Source organism: Pogonomyrmex barbatus, unplaced genomic scaffold (assembly GCF_055798465.1).
Source record: "Pogonomyrmex barbatus isolate J1 unplaced genomic scaffold, ASM5579846v1 scaffold17, whole genome shotgun sequence".
NCBI lineage: Eukaryota > Metazoa > Arthropoda > Insecta > Hymenoptera > Formicidae > Pogonomyrmex > Pogonomyrmex barbatus.
The window spans coordinates 1,461,467-1,478,724 of NW_028297113.1; the positions used below are offsets into that span (position 1 = coordinate 1,461,467).

At 36.9% G+C, this 17,258-nt stretch overlaps 2 protein-coding genes across 9 annotated transcripts; one reads left to right on the plus strand and one right to left on the minus strand.

Moving 5' to 3' along the window:
* Positions 1–57: 57 nt before the first annotated feature.
* BBIP1 (BBSome interacting protein 1) lies at positions 58–961 on the minus strand. Its single transcript, XM_011644929.3, has one exon. It carries the CDS (start codon positions 303–305, stop codon positions 78–80), a length of 228 nt encoding a protein of 75 aa, XP_011643231.1. The 5' UTR covers positions 306–961; the 3' UTR covers positions 58–77.
* A 3,434-nt stretch (positions 962–4,395) lies between these two features.
* Positions 4,396–17,014, plus strand: LOC105431020 (interference hedgehog). 8 transcript variants are annotated; one of them, XM_089074484.1, is made up of 7 exons: positions 4,396–4,942; positions 11,095–11,175; positions 11,259–11,522; positions 11,673–12,668; positions 13,650–14,486; positions 14,582–14,707; positions 15,167–15,301. In XM_089074484.1, the coding sequence occupies exons 2-7, from the start codon at positions 11,106–11,108 to the stop codon at positions 15,283–15,285; spliced, it is 2,412 nt and encodes an 803-aa protein (XP_088930610.1). In that variant the 5' UTR covers positions 4,396–4,942; positions 11,095–11,105; the 3' UTR covers positions 15,286–15,301. The 8 variants fall into 8 exon arrangements, with proteins under 8 accessions (XP_088930610.1, XP_088930611.1, XP_088930612.1 ...); XM_089074485.1 differs by having other exon boundaries at positions 4,397–4,942; positions 15,286–15,514; XM_089074486.1 differs by lacking the exon at positions 15,167–15,301 and adding an exon at positions 15,338–15,478 and having other exon boundaries at positions 4,397–4,942.
* The last annotated feature ends 244 nt before the right edge of the window (positions 17,015–17,258 follow it).

Genomic DNA, 17,258 nt, shown 5'->3' on the forward strand with positions numbered 1-17,258 from the left:
ACTCTAATATCTATCTTGCATGACAGTGATAACTAATGAATCTAAATCTTATAAATCTTGAGCTATCACTATATGCTTTATACATTTGCATCTAAACTGCTTTCTGCTTCCTGCGTCTCCCTCACTTTGATTTCTGCATCTCTCTGCATTTTCTCGAGTTTTTCCAGAGTAACCGACTTTAATGGGATCAATTTCGGCTTACAAAGTATATAGGTCAATGTATCCTCCTGATACAGCAGGCCTTGTCTCGGCAGGACTATGTCACACTGTTCAACCTGACCATCTGTATCTGTAGGCTCTGACATTTTCGATCAATTCGCGAGACGATCAGCGAGTTGACGACTTCTTCATCGTGACATCTGGTAGCAAAAAAACTATAACATCGATACTTTGACGATTTCTACAAGAAAACAATTAACTAAAAACATTTTTCGCAATAAATAAAAGGGCTAGAAAGGGCTAGACATTCGGCATATTTTTCTTAATCGGACATCAAGTTAGCTGAGAAATCAGTTCCCCGCGTGTCTAACACAGCACAGTTGGCAAAATGCTTAGGTGATCCGATCACTGGAGAAATTCTCGAGAGAACTATATAGCGAATTGTGTGTCGTCTTCTCGTAATTAAACACAAGTTGTCGCAGCCGATTTCTCCTTCTTAATTTGGCACCAGATTATCCAAAAGACAATCTGTATGACTAATGCCAAGCGGAGCTGGTGGACGAACTCAAGACTCGCCGACGGATCTTTAACTTTAACCGACGAATTATTGGCAGACCATGAACCATCACCGAGCTCCACATTGGATGGCATTGGACGTCGCGACGCAACGACACGAATCTTGGAACTAACATCGATAACTGTGATGAGCGCTATTATCTACAAATAACTAAGATAACTATATCGCGACAATTCGTCATTTCTCCAATATTTACAAATTATATTCATGACGTATAAAAAGAATAAGAAGCTACTTATCTACATTTCCACGATAGATAAAAGAAAAAAGAAAAAAAAGAAAAAAGATTTATTCCTTTGTATGGACGAAATAAAGATAGTAACAATAAAAAAATTTGTAAATAAAATTAAATAATAATAATTTTATAATACTTTAATAATTTAATAATAATTGACCTTCCACTGACGATGTAACTTTTTTTATGGAATTGTCAATTCTTTTATTGTAAATTTTAAGATAATTGGCGAGAATTTGTTATCTTCCACGTAAAAAGATAATATGTATGTATAGAATGCTAGTATACAATTATTTATTTACAAATATAATTGAAAAGGTTTGTCTCCTCAGATGTCCAAGTTGTAGACCAGTATTTTTGTAAAACAATAATTTTAATTTTTTTCTGTGTTTTATATGCTTTTAATGTTAATTTCAATAAATATAAATATTTTGCTTTTAAAATAGATTTTTCGATAATTTTAATTTTAATTTTTTTTTAAATTTTTTAAATTTAAAAAATTTTTTTCTGTATTTTTCTGTATTAATTTTAATAAAAATAAACTCAATTTAATGATTAATTCTTTGTAAAAATCACTATTACTTTTTTCTCGAAAGATTTAATTTCCTTTCTTACAAAATTTTCATTTTCAAGTAATGTTTAAATAATTCAACTTTTTGAAATTGTCATATGCTATTTTTTCTTTCGAAATACTTTCGATTATTACGTACGTATTTTCAATTATTATATAATTAATATAAAAGAAATTTTTTTTATTTATATAAAATACAAATTTTTAACTAAAATCACGTTTTTTCAATGTTTTTGCTCCAATTTTAATTTGTAAAAATAAAATATTTCGACCTTTACTATGATAAAAACTTAATTTTTACAATGTTTATAAAAGTCTTTTCAAATATGCAATCCGAAAGAATGCAAAATACTACATTATTTCTCAGACTCAAATTATAAACAAAAGATGCTAAAATACTGCTGATGGGGAATTAATATTAGAAAAAAGGATAAATATATACACATGCTAAAATGTATCAAAATAATAAATCATAAAATTAATATTATACTAGGAGCTAACTTTATGAATTTTAACAGCCACATGAACATTCTATGAGATGATCAATCTTTAATATAGTGTCTTGTCAACGGTTATAAGATAAGATGTATATTCTTTACAGCTGCACTCATTTTCCGCACTTAAAATAAAACAAACGTGCGATTAGACGTTGAGAAGAAAGAAAGGGAGGAATGGATGAGACAAGAAGTTCTACAAAGAACAATCCTGTTTGAGGAAAGAAAAGGAAGGTAATATGCCGAGTAGGCTGACCAATAAGACAGTCAATGGTTCAGCGAAAGTTTGAATCTAAAAAGAGAAAAAAATGTGAAATAATATGAAAAATGCTATGTAACCATAAAAGTATTAGCGATGTTAGACATTAGAGATATTAGAGGTATTATACTCGGCATTGGCTATGCTTTCCGTGTATTTTTATAAAGGGGGGGACGAGAATACGTTTGAGTTTCGAAAGAGAGAGAAGGAAACAAGGGCAGAAAGTGCAATTGGAGAACAGCAGTGTCGAGTGACAGCGGGGCACAAATAGTCTGAAGTCAGCGTAAATTCGCATGTGAGAATCATGTGAAAATTCAGGTTTGATCCTTGGAATGTGTCTGAAGGAAGCTGCGAAGGTACGTCCATTCGATCACCGATCGAGAAACGATAATTTAACATTGACACATGGAGGAAGGGGAAAAAAGGGGAAGGGAGAGAAGCCGATGATGATGATGAGCATGCTGACATTCCTCGAACGTAAACAAAAAGTGTCATATTTAGCTTCGGTGAAGCGGCGGAGTGACGATAACTGATCCTGAAAGCGAGAGCGGTACATTTATTAGTTGAAGAGAGATGAGCATCCCGTATGTCATTTGCCCTTTCGATTTGTCATAGTAGGTCTGTGAGAGTCAAAAACTTTCCATGGATATTCAAGCCGAATCGAAAAATTGCGTGCGCTCAGATTCTCGAATAACATTTCGTTCAGCATTTCAGAGGATGATTTGAATTTTGAAACATAAAAATTAACTTAACTTTTCTTATATCAGAGCGACAAACTCATATCGTTATTCATATTACAATAAAAATATAAAACACGTTTGTAATTCATAAGAAACAAAAAATTTGATTTTTTTCAGGATTTAGAAATAAAAAATAAAAAAAAAATTAATGTACGTACCTAAAACGAATAATAAATTATTTTAGATCACATAAGTTATATCAAGTAAAAATTTGTTCCTTTCTTAATGAAACATATAACTATATGATTACATCTGATGATAGATATATACAAAATATGAAAAAGAAAACTACTCAATCGCGAGTAAAAAAAAACTTCTTTTCCTTTTTTTTCATTTAATAAAACAAAAAATTCCATAGGAACATAGTCTATTTATAACCGATATCTTGTCACCGATATCTATTTTTAAATATTCGATTTTTCGAATTTCAAATTGCATTCCGAGATACGTCCCTATCCTCACACTTATCAGTCACTGATATCATATGTTGTAAAAAGCATTATTGTCTCATCTCACAGGCAAATTCATATGTGAGTTGTTGTATGTAATCATGTTATACATTTATGAATCTGTTGTATAATCTTTATATATCAATTTTGTCGCACTTCTGTAATAAATATTTATCAATCTATATTCCTAAATTAAGAGTGCGAAAGTACGCGCGCGATCACGTGACATTAGATACCAACCTAAGCAAAACCAATGCTCGTTTTTACCAATGTCTATTAATTTTAATCGGTTTAGTTCATTCTTTTTTTGAAATCTTTTTTTAATTGTTAAAAATTAAAAAAGATAAAAAAAATTAAGTTAAACCGAGATTAAAATTAATTTACATTGATTGAAATAGACATAGGGCTCTCAGTTTTAAAATCTTGATTGCACCTCTCTTTCTTCACTTCTTTCCGTTCCTCCAACGTTCATGTATATTTCTATCTCATTCTCAAATTAAAAAGTGTAGAAAGTGCAATCTAACGAAAAGGAGCTGTATCTCGCGCGAAATTTTTACAATTGCGTTCTTTGCAGCCGAACTTTTCCGAACTGCTCGTCTCTCCTCTCTTTCTTTCCGACATTCTTTCCGCACACCTGTCTCATTTTAGTGAGTGCAGATATCTAGGACGGAGTGTAGAAATCCTATCTCACGTATAGATATGTCACGTTTACTTGCACTTTCTGGCATCTTCTTCAGCCTCGAAGCGAGACAGACGCGTCGCACGCAGGCATTGGAAGAACGAAGAAACGAGAAACCCGAGTGCAGAAAAGTGCGAGGAACGTGACAAATCTTATATCGCATACCATCAACATTTACCCCCACCACCAGCGCCACCGCTACTACTACCACCACCACGTCGCCGTCGTCGCGGCGGCATCCCTCCACGAGTCGCCGCCGCGATTCAAAACCTGTCGGTCTGCATTCCAGTGTCGCCGCCGGTGAACGCCAAGAAGCAGCAGCAGCGGCCAAGCCAGCTCGGCTAGCTAGCTCGCGAGCCATCCAGCCAGCAGCGGCAGCGGCCTCGTCGTCAAGCGCGTCCCATTCTGCCTCGTTCCGACCCGCCGTCTCGATCCGCCGTTTTTCCTCCGCGCGTCCGCCGCTCGGCGTCGTATATGAGTTGAGTTACGCGAGCACGCGCACGAACATGAAGTAGACGCGAGGGACGCGAGAGATTCCCGATTCGCCGCGCGAGAGGAAGCGGGAAAGCGTCCCGCGAAAGAGGGACCCACAAAGGCACGCGCACTCGCGCACGCACGCGGCCCAACCGCGCGGGGGCCGCTTCTCGCGTTGCGGGAACTTTCCTCACGGTGCGGTCCCGTCCCGAATTACATCCCACGAGTTGGCGAGCGACGCGAGGGGTGAAAGGGCATCTCTCTTGGCGTCGACTTTGGTCGGCGCGGCCGAATTGAGAAAAAGGGTAAGCGCACCACTTCTCTGTCTCTTTTTTTTTTTGTTTTTCTTTCCTCTGTTCTCTCTCTCTCTCTCTCTCTCTCTCTCTCTCTCTCTCTTCTCGGCAGACGATCTCGACCCCGGTATGAATCGATCGATCTACGCGATCGTGGACCCTGGTCCACCGCTCGGAATCGCTCGTGATCCGATCCCGTGATTCGGCTGCTCCGCGTTGCGGAAAGGAACACCCGGATCGGCGTGGAGATTTCCGCTCCCACGAGAGAGTTTATAGACCGGCACCAGATCCGGATCTTCCCGTCCGCGTCGCGTTACACTCTCTGTATTTAGCGTGGGTATACGTTCGATCTATTTGCACTTTCTACATGCAAACGAAGTGGCTCGGTGGAGAAAAGGGGAAAGAAACGAGACGCGGAGAAGATATAGTCATGTAACTTTGTCCCTACGACGGAAACGTGAAATTTTTTTCCATTATCTTTAAATAGTAAAGATCCTAGGAGATGAATTTCTAGATCGATTTCTTTCGTATCGATCAATCTCATTCATACATAAACTATCTCACCAAATATCTCACAATGGTCTCTTTTTAGATCCCGATTTATATTTCCCCGCACCTCCCTCCGGAGAAAATAGATGATTTAATTGCGAAATTTATTACATGAGTGTTAGTTTACATGTGGAAAGAATCGGCTCTTCATAAATCCATCCTTCTCCACCTTAACAGTTCGTCTTTATACCCTTTCTGAGCGTGACTTTCGTGCATACTGAGGGAGCGAAGAAAGAAGAAGAGAAAAAAAAGGAGAAACAGGTGTAGAGAGAGGGGAGGGGGAAACGCAGATAGGAAATGTGTAAAAGAGATCCGACGAAACAAGTGTATTCAGGCGTCGTAGGACGAAAGGGGGATCAAGATATCACGCAGGAGAGAGACAGGAGTAACTAAAAAGAAAGACCCCTCATTCGTTATCACTCGTTCCCGGCTTGCATCTCTCCTTTTTCTTTTTCATTTCATCTACGTTCGCGACGGTGAACGATCTAGGACTCGTCCTCGTCGTTTTCTCTCGACCGCGATCGCATTTATACGCAGGAGCGAAACGGAGGGTTGCGAGAATGAAAAATTCAGATTCTTCAATTTTATCTCGAGCGTCACGGGGTGAAAATACGAAACTTTACTTAACACACTCTGCTTGCAATTCAGTTATATTAAATTGAAAAATTCGAGAGTGTTACGAGAGCGTTATGAAATCTGATTTTTTTTATATATATAAATTTTATATATATATATATATATATATATAACTAGTGCGATATATTTCAAAGTTTGGTAAACGAGAACGAAAATTTTAATGCGATCCAGTGCAGCAGTAAAAAACGAGTCTACGACGATTTCGTCCCAACCGTCATGCGTGGAAAGCTTCCTTGGTTCTGTTTCTGGAGGATTTCCGAATGTGAATTGTGTGAGTTACTTTTGCATCCCTTAAATGGCAGGGTAACACGGTGTTTCCTCCACTTGCTCCGAAATTCCCTTTCTCACTTTCAGAGTCCCCTCACCTGTTAACGAAGCAGAGAATCCGTCCTTGTCGCCGCCGCCGCCGCCGCCGCCGCCGTCGCAATCCTCAATCCTCGATCCCATAAATGCACTACGAGAGACGGTCCTTCGCTAGAATACTAATGACACGAATAGTCATTTATGGCACGATCGCGCATTACGCGTAGAGCAGGAAGGGGTCGGTCGCGAGGATCGGAGAGCACTTTTAGCAACAGATCTTTCAGAAGTTTTTAAAAGCACAGGAGTTTTTCGCAAAATCGAGTCTCAACATGATGACTTGATCGTCTCTCTCTCTCTCTCTCTCTCTCTCTCTCTCTCTCTCTCTCTCTCTCTCTCTCTCTCTCTCTCTCTCTCTCTCTCTCTCTCCCTCTCCCTCTCCCTCTCCCTCTCTCCTCTCGTCTGTGTTTCCTACATAAATCACGCTGAATTGAATATTCAGGAGCGGCTCGCGTCGATTATCAAAAAACTCACTCATGTTACTTATATGATAATTTACATTGATGGTACTCGGAGAGGAATTCGTGCTAGCGTATTATGAAATTACCAACTGTCCGCGACACTTTCTCTCACTTTTTTTTTTTTTTTATTATTATTTTTGTTAAATTGACGAACATCTCTGAACATTTCTCTGAACTTCCGTACTACGTTTCGTTGGGATTTTGGAGCGCGCGACGATTTCCCGTTCCCGTTCTGCCTAAGATCGCGCGACGATTAAGTCGTTAATACGAAGGCGTGCATCAGACGGATTAGGTGCAATTACGGCCGCTGTGCACGGCATATATAACACCTGTGCAAACGCAGTTTGCGTGCGTGCACGCGTTCTCCCGTTTCTCCCGTTCATGCCAACGTCCCGTTTGTACCCCGAGAGGGGCGGCGAAGTGGACAACCACTGCTATGGAATTCGGCTTCTTTATTTTTACGAGAGGTAACATCGGAAACCAGCCTCTTTGCGGCCCTTCTCACCTGTTACATACCACCGCCATTTATGCTACCATTTAACCAGAAGTTAAGAATCTCCTCGTACATAAAACACGGCGAATTACCGTCGCGCCGATAATCTACCTGTATACACTCGAATTGTCTTCCTTTTCTTTCATATATATATATATATATATATATATATATATATATATATCCTCCCTCTTCTTCTCTTTCTTTCTTTCAAACTTACTCATTTGAAATGACAAATTTTGAAATGTAATACTCTCGCTTAAAATATTTAAAATTCTCGATATTTGCCTATTTTTCTCTTCTCCTTCATTTGTTTACTTTATCGAGCGTGCCAATTTCTTTTCCTACGTGTGAAGTATATAAAAGACGCATGGAGATACGTATATGTATAATAATGGAAGCTTTTTAATGAAGTTACCTCGCGTAGCACTGGAAAACTATGAATATTTAAAGTTAGTCCGTATAATTATATAAGTAATCTAATTATAAGCTCACAAACGTAACAGAAATAGTTTGGATGAGTCTTACAATCCTCGACATTTCATATAACAATAACAAGTCTGCGATATTTCTGTGAACAAACAAACGATATAACGATGCAAGAACATTATCAATCAAATGACAATGCAATCAACATGCTATATCTGAAAAATTTGATCATAAAGGACAATGATCAAATAAAACTTTTTCCTTAGCATGAACTTACTAAAAAAAAAAAATTAGTTTTAAATCAAGATTATATATTCTCATATATAAGAATATTATAATCTTTATATAAGATTTATAATAGATTTATATAAGATTTATATAGATTTATATAAGATTTTTAATCTTGAATCAAGCAATCACGTAATACTTGCACCAATACAAATTCAATTAAATCAAAACTAAAATTTTGAATCAATAATTTTTAAGGAGATTATAATATTCTTGCTCGTATAATAAAAAATATTTATCTTGATTTAAGATTTAATTTTTTTTCTCATGCTCGTGAAAAGAGAAAAATTTGTATTGAATTTATTGCAAAAAAAGATACGCGATTGATATCTTAATTTTTTTCTGGTAGCATATTAAAATTTAGCATCCCAAAAAAGTTATTTCCATTTCTTGTACTAAAAATTATTCAAAATTTGTAAATTAATGTAGTATTATCATTAATTATAAATAAAAAAAAAGTTTCCCAAATAACATGAATATGTCGACAATTTCTCCTTTCATCGATCTACAGCAATTTCGTTTCTCACGCGCTCTCTCAATTAGCTACCTTATTAATATAACATCAAAATAAAAATTAGCATTTCAAACTTTTCTACCAAATCGATTCCGACAGGAAACATCGACACGCTTAATCACCTAAGTTACGCTAATCCGACGAAAAATTCGTATCTTATAAATGAAACAGCCATTAATGAATTAACATATCATGTCATCGTGTATTTTAATTAGATCTCCGGAGGAGAAGAATATGTCTCGTTTCATTGGGGAGGGGGAGGAGAAGGGAGGTGGGGGGGGGGGGAGGGACCAAGGCGCGTTCGCCAGGCTTTTCCGCCGTCGGGAAAACGTCGCCGCGGCCGATTTCAGATACCTTAAAGCGGGCATGTGTGGGTGCCCCGTAGTACGACGGCGCGATCCGTGATGTGAATGGATATACCTACGCGCGGGTATCTCGTACCGGCGCGTATCCGCCGCGGCGCGTTATAGCGCTCTCGGATCGAGAAAGAATTATTACCGCCGCTCTTCGCTATCGCGGGCGCGCCGCGTTTCCCCGATGGCCTCGCGCGAGAGCGGGCACGTGGGTGTAAAACGGTTCGCGCAATGAACGGCAGCTTTCGTCGCCGTATATGGATATTTTCTAGACAGCCACGCGTCATCGGGCCCCGCCACCCGACTCCCTTTTCTCGTTATTATTACGAGGGGAAACAAAAACCCCCGTTACGTTTCATTGCTCGTTATCACTCCGTCGTTCCGAGTCGCGTGAGGATCGTTCTCTTGGCCGTTCGCGCGCGCGCGCGCGCGCGTTACGTGTATTATTCTGTTCCTTTCTTTCTCTCTTTTAAGGTTTGCAATGGTGGCAACTTTAAGAATCAGATAATACAGATCAGCCAGAAGAGATGATCTTCATGGTACAAATCGAGAAAATTAAATTAAATAGGCTAGTCAAGAGTCAACGCTGTTGATAGTGCGTGCTTGTTTTTTTTAAAAAAAAATAGCTTATTTATTTATTCAATACACAAACATATAAATTTATTTCATTCGTGGACGCAATTCGATTTCGAAGATTTTTGACTCGTCTTCGAGTTATCTTCAGCGAAGTAAAGAAATAAATTATTTAGTATTATAAAAATATAACACGGTAAACAAACGTAAAAATCAATTTTTATGTGCTCTGATCTTGTGGTGTTTTACAGAATGATCTTTATGGTATTTTGCAGAATGATCTTGTACGTACTATTGGACTATTTTTTTATTTCTCATTTGATTCTGATTTGTACGCAAATAAATATTAGAAATTGTCGTTTGATTTTCAAACGCCTTTTATTACATGTTCAACTTTTCATCAATAACAAATTAATTTGTTATAAATCTTTTTGTAACATATGGTGCAAAGTTAGATAATCGATCACTAAATCATACCTGAGTATTCTAATTATATTTTCTTTGAAAGTATCGAATTTATGAATGAAAATAATTAAAAATATAAAATTAATAAAAGAAATCATTAATAGATTACTTAAGAGAATTATAAATCTATTTTATTAATAATTTTTTGAAACAAGAATTAAATATTTAATAATTAATAAATAACAATGAAATAACAACAACGAAGAAAAGATTAAAGATGTCAAAATTGAAATTATTTGAATTTATTTTTACAATTGACATTTTTATTCATATTAACTATTAATTTACTGTTATCAATTATCAATTTTATAATAATATAGAAAATCCTTGTGTTGATATTTAAAAAACTTGATAAATTTTATGAAAATATTTTTTATAATTACAATTTTTTAATAATTACAAAAATGTATATATAATGAATATAAATTTTACAATAAATCTTTTATGAAAATATAAAAATTCAAAATAAAATTGCTTAATTATATCATTATTAATATATTAACATAAATTAATATATCATCATATATAATACATAAAAAAGTAACATAAATTACACTTTATTTTGTTAAATGGTATTAACAAGCAATGGTGTAATTTGTTAAGCTATTACTCATTATTTATTTCATGCTTTTGTTATTAAAATGTTTTTTATGTTAAATAATATAAAATACGGTGAGGTACGACTTGTGCGATTGGTAATGTTTAGCGACTCTTTCCTGATTATTATTATCATCCACTTTCTGTTTAAGATAAACGCGCGTATCGTATCCGATCATATGTGAAATTGCAATTGGTACAAGATAAATTATCATTGCCATTTCATATTTCCTTAATTTAGGGCGAAAAATGCGTTCTATTTTCATATGAACTCGGCGTTCTAAACTTAAACGGCATGCTTGCTCGGTATTAATTTTAGTGGGTCTTCGCCGACACTCCGACGCATTCGCTTTCCCGCGGCGGACGAAGGACCGGAAAAACGACCAGCGCTTACACACAAAATGTCTAGTTAACATAAATAGCACTGTCTTCTTTCGTGCTTGCAGAATGTGTCAAGATGACATCCATCTCCTCTTTATGTGGCGTCATCGTCATCCTGCTTTACAGTCCGATCGCGTATACATGCGGTAAGTGTTTCTTAGGACAGTGTTACGTAAACATACTCCGAATCATGGAGGAGAATAATAACAGTCGCTTCCAATATTCATAGCAGAGGACGACAAAATACAGGAGTTGAGTATGTCCTTTACTCGACACCCGCAGCCTCTGGCCGCTCCATTGAATGATGATGTGAACTTCGAGTGCAGCCTCAACATCCCCGCGGAGCGTTTCGCTTGGCACCACAGACCCGTTGGCTCAAACAAATGGATCCCCCTGGCCAATCTCAATAACGCCGGTGGCAAGACATCTCGACACGTTGTCACTTTCGATAACGAGTCGAAGGCCGGGGACTATCGTTGTATCGCGTTCTTTGGTGAGACATTCGATATTTTACATATCTTGTTCGATAAAAATTTTTCTGTTTGAAAAATATACGCAACACGAGATAATATTAGTATTGTGATAAAATGGCTTTGATTCAAAAAGTATACAAAAGATTTGTTCATTTTTAATTCCTTCACAGGCATCAGCGGCTTAGCGTCAGATCCAGCAAAATTGACACTCGCGATGATACACAAATTCTCCGACAAGGCCGACGTTTTCCTTGAAGTGGCAGAAGGTAATACCGTGCCAATTACTTGTCCCGTGCCGTATTCGGAACCGGAGGCCATAGTACAGTTTTACAAGAGTAAGGTGCCTATCGAAAATACGGATCTGGTGAACGGCAAGACAATGGTCATCAGGAATGTCAGATCGGTAGATAGCGGATCGTACCACTGTAGCGTTTACAATTACATAACGCAGGAAACATTCACGAGCAATTATAAGACCATTTTGACGGTACACACGAATTTGACTTTTACATTTCCATACCTCACTAAACAACCACAAACAGAATACACGGTTCTGCGTGGCAAGAATGTTACGTTGGAATGTTTCGGTGCTGGTTATCCGGTGCCACGCGTCACCTGGATTCGTCTAGGCGGCTCTCTACCATCGAAATCGATCAGATCGTCCACCGGTCTAACGTTGGTCCACGTGCAACCGGCTGATCGCGGGGAATACGATTGCGTGTGGGGCACCGATAATCGACAAATCAAGTCAGCGATAATCCTAAGGGTGGTGGAACCACCGAGAGTCACGAAACAGCCGAGTGCCTGCAAGTTCCACGAGGGTGGAAAATTACAGCTCTCATGTGACGTGATGGGTGAGCCGCAACCGATTATCGAGTGGCTTATCAACGGAGAGTCTTTGATGCCCAGCAGGACACAGGACATGATAGGCTCCACTCTTCTCATATCTGAAGTTGAGAAGAAACACGCCGGAATCGTTCAGTGCGTCGCCAGCAACGAATATGGATCACATTCAGGATACAACCTGTTACAGGTACAACCGAAGGAGCACGTTGTCGGCGGCAAGGTCGAATCGAAGCCGGAATACGGAACCGTGTCGAGGCATAAACATACCAGGGGCGGCGGTAGACGTAGGAATAAAGAAGGAAAGAAGAAGGGAGGCGCAGGTAGTTATTTGCTTTTGTGTTATCGTCGTTCCGTACGTTTCCTTATCGAGCGTTTTATCGATTGTTTGGTCGCGATATCGCCGATTAAATTCTTCAGCACGGTTTTCTTTCGTAAAAAATTTTAGAACTCGTAATTTTTAAGCATAAAATTAACAGTTTCCGCATAATTAATAATTTAATCCTTGATTATCTTATTCCGGATTGTCGCTTAATTTTTAATCATTTTAAAAACTGAATGCATTGTATTAATTATTTGATAAGAAGAAAATAAGCATAAAATAACCGTTTTAATTTGCAAATGCAATTAACGAATACAATTTTAAAAATCTTAAAATTCTTTCTTGTATATGTGTAGCATATCTGAATATCGTAATAGACTTCATTTTTTTTGCACTTTTCCTTCAAACTATTCAGATTTACGATCTTATTCTTCTCGAAACTAATTGTAAGTAAAATTATTTAAAACTTATTATTGTTATATCCAACTTCTTAATCGCGGATATAATTCCAATCTCCATATTCGACAGCATCTAGATTGATATATTAAATACAAATAAGAATAAAGAAAGAAGATGTCGATCTTTTTTACGTGGGGGTCCAGGGGGCGGAGTCCCTGGCCAGAACTTGCGAGCCTCCGAACACAGCGATATGAGTTAGTTGTTTTTGCTATTTTTCTTCCAACCGATGCCTTCCCGCCGCTTATTACTCACCATAGGCTCAATGGCGCAGCTTTTGGTGGACCATTTTAATGTTTCGATATGTAAACTTTAATTACTTTATAAGCAAACGGAATTACAGTGAAAAAAATGCATATAAATGTATATAATTAATATATTATAATTAAGAGTCATACTTTTTATTTTTTTATATTTTATTTATTTCTATACCAATAATTACATAATATATTATAGTGTCTCTTCAATCTTTTACATTTCAGTCAAGAGAATGATATCTTTATTAAATTCCTCGCCTTCTTTTCAGCAGCACTGCTTTTAGTACCTCCAAATCAACCTAATGTCACAAGATTGTCCGATATCTCTGTCATGGTACGGTGGTCGGTGCCGGAGAACAAAGGTCTACCGATACAATTTTTTAAAGTCCAGTATCGAGAAATTAATTCAAAACTAGTTAACGGCAAGTCGCCTGGCAATAAGTGGATGACGGCTAATTCCGAGATACCAAATCATGTACGATCCTTCGAAGTAACCGATTTGCAGCCTAATCATACTTATAAATTCAGGATTGCGGCAGTATATTCGAATAACGACAATAAATTGAGCCCAAATTCCGGGCGTTTCCATCTCAATAGAGACACTGGTATTGAAAGCAACAAAATGCCAATACCCTTGTTAACTAATACCGAGGCATTGGGACCGCATCAGGTGTTGTTGATTTGGCAGAATCCCGACAAATCGGCAGAAATCGACGGGTTTTATATATATCATCGGGCTTCCACCACAGCTGGCGATTATCTAAAGACTACTGTCGAGGGCAAGGATGCCTTTAACATGACCATTTCTCATTTACAACCTGACACTACATACGAATTCAAAGTACAGAGCTTCTCCGTGGACGCGGCATCGGAATTTTCTCAGATATTGCGGGAAAAAACTAAAAAGCTCATCGTCGAGCATCCGGTTCAGCAAGTGGCAGCGGAAAATAAATTGCGACCGAGCGAGAGTAATAAGAATGTCAGTATACACGCTATAATCGGTGGCGTATTCGGAGCTTCGATTATTCTAATTGCTCTCGCCTTCGCAGCAAGATTCTTGTACAAAAGAGCGAAATACAAACAAAATCAGGAATCGCAAAGTGAAGGTATGTGAAATAATTTGACAAATGCATTTGTGTTCTTGCATTTTTGTTTATAATCTTGAATGTAGATAACGTTCTCTTTTTTTAATGGGACACAGGTAAACCGATAACAAATGGGCGAGTAATGAACGGTGGAGTCACAGACTCCAAGATTAACATTACGTCCAATCCGCTTGCCGGACTTGATGCATCCGAAGACATAATGCAACCTAAGGTCAGTATTTGTAAGTAACAACATCTGCACTTTTATTTCACCGGAAGAAAGTAACGGAACTGAATGCTTACATTCGACTTTTATCCAGCAAAAATGAAAATTAATCGAGAGAATTTCATGTTCAAGTTCTCCGTATACAATTTTATTTATTTGATTTCTTCGAAATATAGTTTCTTGCTTCTAATCAGTCATTTACTTTCTTTCCGGGAGTGAGTACGATTCTAGACGAATGCGGAAAACATGTGGTGTAAAATTAAAATAAAATTCCGTTGCTTTAACAATTTACTAGAAGAACAATTTACGAGTACAATTTACGTACGAGTTGAGTTCTTAATCAAACGAGATGTTTTACTAAATCTTGTGCGAGCATTGCATTTGCGTTTGTAACTAAACATCGATTTCTGCTCTCGTCTAGTAGTGTAAATCCGACATTAAACTATCCGATATTAAGGAGACTAGTCTTTTCTAGTTTTAGCATTGGTCGCGCGCTGCTCTTTAATTCTACTCGCTCTCTGCATTCTCTCTGGAGCCGCTTTTCTTTTGTTTTTCCGAACGCGACACACGCACGTTACCACTTACACGCTCTAGATCTGAAAAACGAAGCGAACGAACGAACGAACACGCATGTTTCTAAATCCAGAGCGGACAACAGTCATCGATGGAAATGACGTCGTTTCTAAACGGCCAGAACAACAATGGCAGCAACAACGGCCATAACAACGGCGACGCAGCCGGGTCTGACGTGAATGTTACGTCACATAGCGAGTCGTCGTCTCTGCGCCAAGGGCCGCTGCCTATCGAACAACGTTTGTGAGAATGATCGCAGCCATATCTCTGTTTTATAGACGGTAAGAACGCGGCCCGACCCGCATCCTCAAAGACGGACTTCTCATTCGTATTCATCCACAAGTCTGTTAACAAATTTCATTTCGCGGAGAAAAATGTGAGGACTTGTCGACACGTTATCTCAATGAGAAACTTATAGACTGTATTTAACGTTCAGCTATCGCAACGATGAGACTGTTGCAAGACATTTACAGGGTGTCTTAAGTAGATATGTTCAAAATATATCGCTACCGATTGGGATTGATTTCCGCTACAGATTGGGATTGATTTCGCGTAACTTGCACGGGAAAATATATACTTGACGCTTCAGATTTCCCGGCAGAGAAATACATTGCATTATATTTTATATCCAATATAATCTGTTACAGCTAATCGATTATAGTATCGCGAAAAAATATTTCTTTAACGTGTTCTTTATCAACAGATACAGCTTTTCACGGCAGCTGAAATAGTCCCTCTTTATAGTGCATAAAAAGTTAAACGATCTGATTGCAATCTGTGACATATTCTTTCTCTTTCTTTTTGTAAGAGAACGTTATTAACATCTTTGCCCGTTAAGTAGGTATGAAGTTTAATTAATGTACCTGCGAAGTAACTGAGTTAACTGTTACATATCTACTTATCGGTGCAAACTGATGAGCACTGGACGACGTTGTTAGTAATTTTTTTATTCCTTCTAGCGATACATTTCTATGCCACTTTTACAACGGGCTACTTTTAAAGAATTTATAATAAAAAAAGGCTTATGTATTTAAAGTACATAACGTAAGGATACACGATACGTATAGGTATATTTAACTATTAAAATTGCCAATGTCGAAAAGGAGATAGTATAATTAATTTTACTAGATAGAGTTATTAGAAGTATTTTTTTTTTTTATAAATTAATGAAGTAATGGCTGAGTCATATATTAACATTATCTTGATGTGTATGTGTATGTCTGTTATTTTTATAAGTATTTTTCTAGCTGCAACAAAGATTGAAAGAATAATTATTAATATCATTCATAATTAATGCTATATTATGACGTATTTCATAATATATTTAATTTGTTTACTCAATCATATCAAAATTATATATATATATATATATATATCAAATGTTATATCGCGAATAAAAAAGAAATATGATGAAGTCATATATTTCGATGATTGGAATTTGCGTGTGGCGGCAAAGGATAAAAATTGTAAATATGAGTGTATAAAAACTTTTTTTAATAAATTATTTAATGTTTGGCTTATAAAAATACTGCAATTCACACATCTGTGAGTTAACAAGCTAGTGAAAATGTGCACTGTACATACTAGAATAGTATTCAAGCGACACGAATGAATATATGTGCCTTATATCTTGCCTGAGAATAATGATTACTAAAGATAACGATTATTTATACATTTCTGTACATGTATACCATCATTTTGTGTACTTAATTTTTATAAAATAAATTATATTTGAAAGGAATAAGAAAAATGTGAGATATATGTGTGTTTGTGCGAGATAAAGCTTTATGAATTAAATTTTTTCATTCAGAAAGACTGTATAATTATGCTTAATAAATTTAACAAGTAAAGTATTTAATAATCAGAGAATTAAAACATCGATCGGGTAATAATTAAAGATCCACAACCGAAATTTTTCATTAAAGAATTATATATATATATATATATGTGTATCTTTAATAGTCGAAAAGTTTTCATAATTTTTTTTTTTATTA

What these genes read in the sequence shown, in the direction of transcription:
- LOC105431020 (XM_089074481.1), top strand. Translation starts at nt 11,106, where the DNA reads ATGACATCCATCTCCTCTTTATGTGGCGTCATCGTCATCCTGCTTTAC. An exon ending in TCCGATCGCGTATACATGCG is followed by an intron (nt 11,176 to 11,258) that starts GTAAGTGTTTCT and finishes CAATATTCATAG; the next exon opens with CAGAGGACGACAAAATACAG. An exon ending in TCAGGAATCGCAAAGTGAAG is followed by an intron (nt 14,487 to 14,581) that starts GTATGTGAAATA and finishes AATGGGACACAG; the next exon opens with GTAAACCGATAACAAATGGG.
- BBIP1 (XM_011644929.3), bottom strand. Translation starts at nt 305, where the DNA reads ATGTCAGAGCCTACAGATACAGATGGTCAGGTTGAACAGTGTGACATA.